Here is a 9,700-nt window from a genome sequence, read left to right on the forward strand (position 1 = left end):
AATATATCTTTTTAAGGTCGTGCTAAAGTAAGTATTATTGTGTTATGACACCACAAACAACATGAATCATTCTAATTATTTAAAATTAACTATATTAAAATAAAACAATAAAGCATGAAAAATATGGGGGAATTGCATCAAAATTTACTATGAATTAAAAAAATTATAACAAGATAATTATAATATACTCTTTGAAAATATGAACAGATGAAATTGAAAGTGTTGTTCGACCAAAAAAAGTAACCTCGAAATCTACATCATTTATACATGATCAACGAGTTTTTCTGAATTTGAATTTTCTGTTAATTTTTTTTTCTATTTTTTTATTGTGTTTTCATAACACTCATTACCATTAATTTTAATGATGGTAATTTTAATGTTTTAAAATATATTAAAAAAATATTTAAAATATTAATATAATATATTTTTAATGTTCAGAATAAAAAATCAGTAAAATGGACGGTACAAAAGTAATCTTCCCTAAATATATCAGAAATTTTTTTTAAACTTAAGTGTTGACTCTACTCGATACAATTCAACGAGTTGTTTCTTAGTATTTAGGAAAACTTAAATCAAACCATGAATCACCCTAAAAACTCGATTCACAATTAAAGAACCAGTATCAATACATTAAAAAAATTATCTTAAATTTCTCAAATTATTTTTATTTCATATTTAGTTCCTATTATTATATTATTTTTCAAAATGATTTCTAAAATATTTAATATTTCTCTTTTAATTTGTTAGCTTGTACGCACATAATAAATGATATTTTTTTTATTATAAAGTGACATATGTTATCAAAATACTATATGTAATAAAAATGTTTTTTTAATGCATATCATTTCTCAACATTTAAGATTGTACGATACACATTTCAATCTAAAATGCAAAATAAGGATAAACATGAAGACTAGAACCAAAACTTAAATTGATTAAATATTCAATCTAAAGAATTTTTTTTTATATATAAAATATTCAAAACAAAATTACTCACTTAGTAAAACCTTCAAAGGTGAGACTTTATTTATTAAAACCTTTGAAACCTGAAACTTTTGTTTTTTAAGATTATAAAGGTGAGTCCGTGAGTTATTTTAATTCTTCTATTCATTGAATGTAGGATGGAAAATATTCCATATCTATAATGGAGTTGATTAAATGATTAACTTTTATAATAGTCTGTTATACTTTTCTTTATAGGCTATAGTTTAGGTTATATAGCATACGCACGCATAAAAAAATGTTTCATGTTAACCTTTTCTTTTGGTGAGAAAACTCATCTGCGTCACACCATGCCTGAATTCACCAAATGCTGTGTGCTCCCAATGAAAGACAAAAACCTCATCTGCAACGATGTTGATTGTGGGAAAAAACCTACACTGTCTTTCAATGTTGGAAGAGATTGATATCATATCTGAAAAGTTGCAGGAAAAAAAAAAAAAAAACCGTGGCAGAAACGTTCTGAAGGATGGCATGTTCATTGAGCACCATGACTCTAGCAAAACGACAGACATATGAAAGAAACGACAATTAACACAGAGGAATATGGTATATGTGCATGTATGTGTGTTTATAAGGTTAGGACCGAGAACAGAGAAAAGACACAATTGTTGAATTTATTACTAGTTCAAAAGAGAAACTCCCATGTTCTGGTCTTTACCCTAATAAGCCACGTATCTGAACCTTGTTATTTTATAGCTTAAATTGGATGGATTATATATTATATGTGTTGGCTTGCATGTGAAGCATTGTGGTTTTGTGAGGAGAAAAAGAGTTCATACATGATGAGTGTCAGAAACCTGTTAAGTTGTGTGCAACAAACCATGGGAGGTTTAGACTATTTGATGAAACAAACACAGAGAGACATTTATACTTAGAATATATATACAAATATTTAATAAAACATGCTCTCATCACCCATGTTACGTTTAGGGACCCATTTAACGCGTATGCTTGGGTCGGTCCAAACTAGTTTTTATATATTTCACTTTCTTGACCTTTTGTGCAAATCAATTTCACCATAGCTGTAAACCAAAAATAAAAGATAGAGACATGATGGATGGAGATATTTTTACAAAGCTCCTAATCTTGTGTTTTTGTTTTGTCTTGACCACTATTGTTTTTTCATTTCCTTTAGCTTAGAAAGAAACAAAAAGCAGAACTTTACCATTGTTTTATTCAGATAATAATAATAACAAGGTGTTTTTCCGTTAGTAGTTTAGCGCATGGAACATTTTAGTTCATTGAACCATGCAGTTTTTTGTTTGTAAAACACATAAAAAAGAATTTCTCCTCTATCTCACGAGACATATACAAAACCAATGTTGTTGAGGATTCCTTTTACACTCAGGTCTTTGTGACATGATCAATAGTAAGGAAATTTCATCGAGTCATTTGATATGTTAATGTTAGGGTAATTATTATTTTCCAAGAATTTATCTTAAACCGATGTGTCCCAGCTTGAAATCGACCCGATTATAAAATATGCAAAGACAGTATCATATCATACTGATTCAGGAATGGGTATGCAGTGGTAAACAGTGTTTATCCATGTTTGCACTGTAGCACTGTGGATCAGAGCAACAAATAATTGCAACACATGATCGATTGATCATTATCTTGGTCGCCAAATTGTCGAGACCAAGTTCTAAAATCTGATAAAATTGAATAAGGCAATTGGTTCTTTATCTATATTTTAGAAGGATATTGTTCAGAGATCTAGTGGTTCAAACCTTACAAACCGGTCATTATCTACAAATTGCTCCCTGCAGATCAGTTTTCACATGAGCAGAATCTCAGGACAGTGATCTCCAACATTAGATTTTCCGGACATCAAACAGGATTATAAACCATACATTAACAAATATATATATAATATGAAACAACAGTACGCATGTTAGAGTGAACAACATGTGAATGGTTTTATGAAACACTAATTCAATAATCATGACTAGCAAATTGCAATACAGCAAAGTTATAGCTGATAGGTAAAGAAAAAGAAAGTTAGACCTCAAAATCCCCTTGTGGGACCCCTCTTTGCTTAAATTGGTGCAAATTGTTTGGAGAAAGTGCCACACATATAGAACAAGCCCAACTACAAAAACCCAACCTTTCTTCCTTCTCCTCCCCCCATTTGGTACCACAATTCTCTCACAACATTTTCACTAACTCTTTCCTAAGAAAATTCATTTTTTTTCCCTAACATGGCTAGATCACAACAGCGATACCGAGGTGTCCGACAAAGGCATTGGGGCTCTTGGGTCTCTGAAATTCGACACCCCATATTGTAAGTGTCCCTTTTGTTTTCCCTCCCGTGCACCAAGAACTACTCTCTTGGACCATGATGAATAATCAACGTTCAGTGTCTGTTAAAAAGTGTTTATATTTAGCATCTGACAGTAGTATCTCGAACATGTTTGATTTAAACTTGTTTCCTATGTACAGGAAAACTAGGATATGGCTCGGAACGTTTGAAACTGCTGAGGATGCAGCCCGAGCCTACGATGAAGCAGCAAGGCTAATGTGTGGCACAAGGGCAAGAACAAATTTCCCTTACAACCCAAATGCATCTCAGTCATCATCCTCGAAGCTTCTATCAGCAACTTTAACTGCAAAACTGCATAGGTGCTACATGGCTTCTTTGCAAATCACAAGGCCATCATCACTACCCGAGCCTCAGAGAGTGGCTTCACCAAATGCCATCACCTCTACAAGTAACGAAACTAAAACAATGTTGCCACAGAAGAGAGCACAGGAGGAGCAAGAAGTGGAGGAGAATTGGGTTCTGAAGAAGGTTAAGGTGGAAAGGACTCAGCAGTTCAAGCCTCTTGAAGAGGACCACATCGAACAAATGATAGAGGAGTTGCTGCATTATGGCACTATTGAGCTTTGCTCTGTGATTCCCCACCACAGACTCTTTTAAGCATTCTGCAGGCTTTTTTTATCATTGTTAGTTCACATTCTTATTCTGCTAATTTAACTAATTCCCTTGAACAATTTCAGTTTCTGTTCTTACCATTATTATTATTATTATTATTATTATTATTATTATTATTATTATTATTATTATTATTATCAAGTGGTTTAGGTTGTAGACTAGACTAGAACATATCTTCCAAGTGACTCTTTGGACAATGCTGTATGTATAGCCGGCCAATCATGTTGAAATTGTGTCTTTGTTTTTGTTTCAGTCTCAATTTGCATTTAGTTGCTGAAGCAGTATCTTGTCTGAAATGTAAGAGGGTTTGGCAAAACAGCATGACTTTTTAGACAACTTGCTTGACCAATCCTTTATTTCAAACATTGCAGTTTTATGCACTGTCATTGCTCTTAATTCTGACACAAGTATTTGAAAATCAAATGTTCCTATGAATTTAATTCAAATAAAATAAACTATTAGCAATAAAAATAGCAGATTTCACCCTCCACTGTCTCTTTCATAATCTCTTTCGTGTTTATGAAGTCCGTGTTAGAGAAATAGGAATCACTCTTTGACTGTTAACTTGCCTGAACATACTTATCGAAAACTAATAAAGAAATACTTTTAAACTATTTAAAGTGAAAATGAATAGATTTATCATATCAGACATTTTATGTTTGTATCACATAATAATAGATCATTTACCCAATTAAAGTAGTGAAACAAATAGTTTTTATCCGTGAAACTTGTTTTATTAGGATTTTATTGTGTAATGGGTAGGTTAAATTTATCTGTGGAACTCATGAGATTGAACGTGTTTAAATGAACAGGTTAAAATTTATTAAAATAAATAAATAAAATTGCGTACAAGCCATAAACCACTCTTTTAAGTGCTTGGCATTTTTCTTTTAATTTTCAATTGTGCATTGTAAGCCATTTTTGTGGTTTAATTTGACATAATCGAATTAAATATTGACTGAAGCAACCTCGTAATTGACTGAAAATATATGCATTTGTACTACCCTCAAGGGTTAGTTTTAGTTGACCATTTTGAAAGGTAACGTAAGTCTTTTATTTGTACTATTAAAGAGTTGAGGCTATTTTTGATTAATTTTTATCCATTATCGTAAATTATGAACTAAATAATCCATTATAACAAATTTATTACTTTATACAAATCCATTTAGCAAAGGGAGACAACATTGAGAAGCCAAGCACAAGATATTGAATTTTTTTTTCCGATGTTATGTGCGTGAAACAACGTAGTTTTGACCTGCTGTGGGAAATATATGATGCTGTTGCAGTGTTGGATGGAATTTGGAAAATAAAAAACATCTTTTTACTTTGTTGGCCTGTGTTGCTTTTAGAAAGAATGGACACTGAATAAAATTTAGTGGATGTTCTAATGATTTGTGCAAGGCCCCATTTGTGTCTGAAAGTGCTTTCAAGGTTCATTTTTGAAGCTCCTTTAATCTTGTTATTATTTGCAGAAACTCATTGCATCTTCATGAAGAATTTCATAGTCATTTGAAGTTTGGCATATCAATAATTACTTATTCATTCCAATTTGCCAATGCAACACGTCAATAATATAACTGGGTTCTAAAATTACCATGTTTCATAGAGATTGAAATGTAAAAGCAGAGCACTCTGTTTCCTGATAAAATTGTTTACACAGAGAAATAGAAGAATATAAAGTTTTCCCCTTTTGGTTAAAAGCTTAAAAAAGTCTTGGGAAAATTAATGAACATGTCTGTGTTCCAGTTGTTGTTGTTGTTGTGCTGCAGTTAAAGGAATTCAGTGTCCTAACAAGACTCTTTGAAAGTGATCAAACTCAGGGATGAAAATGATAGTGATACCAAAGTCACTGAATCAATTTAGTGATCCTGAAAATTTGTACATTGGTGAGGGATTTTACATATTTATGTATTTCCTTTTGGGAATACATCTTTTTCATGTCACATCTCCTGCAACTGCTTTTAGCAGCATAAGATTTGTTAGATATCCTCATGTTAGCTAAAGCTTAATCAACTTTAGTTTAGCAGAACACAATAATTAGATAATGTCACTAATGAAAGTCTAATCTTTGCAATAATCATGTTTTAATGTTATTGCTCAAAAAGTTGTTTTGAGTGGTAGAATTTGAGAGTATTTTTTATGATCTTTCGGGTTAATGGAGGTTTTTCTTCATTTATGCATATAACTGATAATTTTCACTGTTATGGATGTTAATTTATTCTAGCATAACTGGTGTAGTCTGTTTCAAGCACTTAGTTTAAATTCTATATTTATTCCTCAGAATTCCTACATTAAGGTTTCAGATGTTGAAGATGACTTGAAGATGAATATATGGGAGGTTTGTGAATTTTAGTGTCCTATATCTATCACTGAAACTTCATGATTGTTCCCCTGTTTTGGCATTGATTTTGTTCCCCACAACCATCAAATAACAAAGTTGTTTTAGCCTCATTATTTTGTTTTACTTTTGAATCAATAAAGTTGGTTTAATCACGTGCTATATCTTAGTGAGTTTTTCATTATTAACAATTTGAATCTTGTGACACAGAGAGGCACTTTAAGATTCATGCGACCCTCCACTCCACATTCCTCATCTTATCCGTACACATGCAATTCCAACAATACTAAACTGGGGTCATATTTATTCTTCATCAGATAAAAATAGGAAGAAACAAATGGTAAAATGCTTTACCTTTATGGCATAGCACCATCCGAAAACTCATGCCGGTGAGTCGAGTCATAATCGTGATATTTTGACTATTACATTTTTAAATAGAAAGAATTATATTTTGACTAATCCAACACAACTTTTATGCAGATACAGCTAACTATATTTGCATACATTAGTTAGTCTTGATTTCATGAATATATAGAATTCACCACCATGTTGGTCAGTATTTTGGCTTGAAACTCATGGGAAGAAGACTAGAGATTGAAGTTCGAGGGAATTATGAATGTCTGTCCACAAGAAGCATACTCATTATGAATAAAAAATCTGGTATTGCCCTTTTATCCCATTTCCTTTTGCCCCCACTTGACAATGCTGATATCATCTGCAATGACAATATCAAAGTTAAACCTAGTGGGACTTAATCAGTTTTTTTTTTTTTTTTTCTGGTGGCACAAACCTAGTTAGATTTTTTTTCTTTCTGGATTCATAGTTAAAATTAATACAGTACTTCTTGATGATTCAATTGAGCCGGAAACAATGGAAACAATGTCATGGTAGGCATTCCATAGAGTGGGAAATAGTGTGCTTGATGAAAGAAAGTTAGGTGAAGGAGTCAAAGGTGTGATTTTCCTGAGAAAAAAAGCGGTCAAGATGAATCATGGCATATATACAGAATCTGTGTTAGAAAATGTTGTGTGAGATAATCATACAAGATTATTTTGATTTTGTAAGTGGTGTATTATTTATTTTGTTGGTGCCTTGGATCAAGTGAATGATGCATAAATCCAAAAGGGATAGACGTTTTGTCAGAAACCAAAGAAAAAAAAGGAAAAGGTTGGTTGCCTACTCTGCTAAAAAGCCATAGTACTTTCCACAAACAGTTTCAGAGCATGGCAAGTTTTTCTTCACTTTGCTGAGTGAAAGATGATGTTTTAGGATTAGCAATAGATGTCAAAAATTTCTGATACATGTCTTTCCCTTTCCTTTCACAAGGTCAGATGCATGTGCAATGCACACACACACTCTGATCCACATGCTCCTTAAACCACCCTCTCACCAAACACACAACTTCATTTGGGTCCATTCACATGCATGGATTACTTTTACAATATTTTTGAGAAATAGGTGAAAGAGAAGTGTTTTATGAAGAAATATTGCAAAAGTATGGAATATTTCATGATTTAAAAAATGATAACTTGCCATCCATAATGTAAAAGTATTAATTATTATCTATTATTACTTAACAATGTAGAGCTCTGAATAGTGGAATATAATTAAAGACACATACAATGATGTGAATGTGAGTTTGAGTAAACCCTAAACAAACTTTTGAGCTACCCATGTAAAATAATACCTATTCTAACTGCGTAGGGTGATGACAGTGACACATGTTCAACATCATTTTGAAATAACCATTGGACTATTATTATTTTTCTTTTTTGCTTAATTATTGGAATACTATTTAGTGACTGTAGTTAACGAGTACTTGAGTAAAATCTATGAGTTGTTATAGCTATAGATAGATAAAATCATAGTCATTCATTATATGTTAGGTGTGGCAGTGAAATACTTCATATAAATTATTCTTCAAGTCTTTCAATTATTTTTCAAATTTTAATTAGATCTTTGCATTTATTTTTAAATTGGATTTTTTCGTTCTTAAGTTGTTGTAACAAAAAAAATTCAATTCGGAGTTAATTATGTTGGTTTGTAACAAGATTCCTGTATTAAGATGGAACATCGAGACAGCTATAAAAAAAATTATTTGTTAAATAGATCTGCATAAGATAAAAGTGTCGTTTATTAAACCTAATTAAGAACCTGGAAGTGATGGTAGTTAGTGCAAACGTTACAATAGAAGACTCAGAAACTAAATAAATTTATGTGATTTTCTTTAGTGGCGGTTTGACGGAAGAATCCAGTTAAAAATTCAAATCAAGTTTAAGAACATAATTAAAAATAATTCAAGAATCTAATTAAATAATCTAGGATCATAACATTTGAAAAAAAAAAAGAAGTAAGATGATAGTTTGACAAATAATTATGCTGTAACTTATATGGGCTTAAGATTTTGGGCCCAAATCATTATGCTGCTCGGCCCTGACAAGGAAAAACTAACTCACCCAGTTAATTGGCCTGAATCAGGGAAATCCCTTAGTTATATAGCCATTTGTAATTTTTCTTCTGCATGGGATTTCCTTAAAAGAGTTAAAATATATTTTTAAATTATAGATACTCATCAAATTTATATACAACATTTGTTTAAAATAAACTATGTACTTTCTGTTGCAAAAAAAAAGTAATTTTTAAAATCAAACAAACTATTATATAATCGGTTATATCTCATAGTGTTATTTCTCTTATATTATATCGGTTTTAATTTAACCGAAATAAAATATATTTTCAGTATTAAAATTTAATCATCTTGTTCTATTTAATATTTATTGTGATTAAACTGATCTAATATTTTAATTTTATATCTCTATTTCGAAGCATTAGACGCATAGTTGGTCCTACCTCTTAATGTGTGGGATTTTGGGTTGCAAAAATTCAAGAAAGAAAGTTGGAACATTTATTAGTGTCATTTAATAATCTCTTTAACTGATTTTTTTTTTTTTTTACTTTCTAGAGAAACCAGATTTAGAACGTAATTAAATTGATGTTTTAATTTAGTTTTTTTAAATAAAAAAAAAAGATAGTGAAAACCCGATAAGGCCCTTGGTCTTGTTCTGAATCCTTCCACCAGTATGCATGCATGAGGTATGCAATTATTTAATATCTTTTACACGTGAATTAGAGGAGCGTATAGACCCGGTTCGATATTTCACACGCGTGGTCAATTAATTAGGTCAAACAAAATACTCTCTTCAATACCATCTTTATTTTATCAACTATTCCAATCACTCATGCGTTTACTTTGACTATTGGTCTTCCTTTATACTTCCTCCTTTTCTTATTATTTATCAATTTTATTTTTTACTTCACATCATCTTCCTCTCCCTGTTCTTTTCTTGAAACCAAATCTTTTTAATAATAATCAAAATTATACTAAACATAATTAAAGTATTAAATAACATCAAATTTTAAGATGT

The 9,700-nt window shown here is 31.1% G+C and overlaps 1 protein-coding gene across 1 annotated transcript; it reads left to right on the top strand.

Annotated features, from left to right (window-relative positions):
* The first annotated feature begins 3,067 nt into the window (after positions 1–3,067).
* Positions 3,068–4,189, top strand: LOC114162811 (protein PPLZ02-like). The gene is made up of 2 exons (XM_028046789.2): positions 3,068–3,286; positions 3,445–4,189. The coding sequence occupies exons 1-2, from the start codon at positions 3,204–3,206 to the stop codon at positions 3,920–3,922; spliced, it is 561 nt and encodes a 186-aa protein (XP_027902590.1). The 5' UTR covers positions 3,068–3,203; the 3' UTR covers positions 3,923–4,189.
* Positions 4,190–9,700: the final 5,511 nt, after the last annotated feature.

This window comes from Vigna unguiculata, chromosome 9 (assembly GCF_037176805.1).
Source record: "Vigna unguiculata cultivar grain cowpea cultivar isolate G323 ecotype 2 chromosome 9, ASM3717680v1, whole genome shotgun sequence".
NCBI lineage: Eukaryota > Viridiplantae > Streptophyta > Magnoliopsida > Fabales > Fabaceae > Vigna > Vigna unguiculata.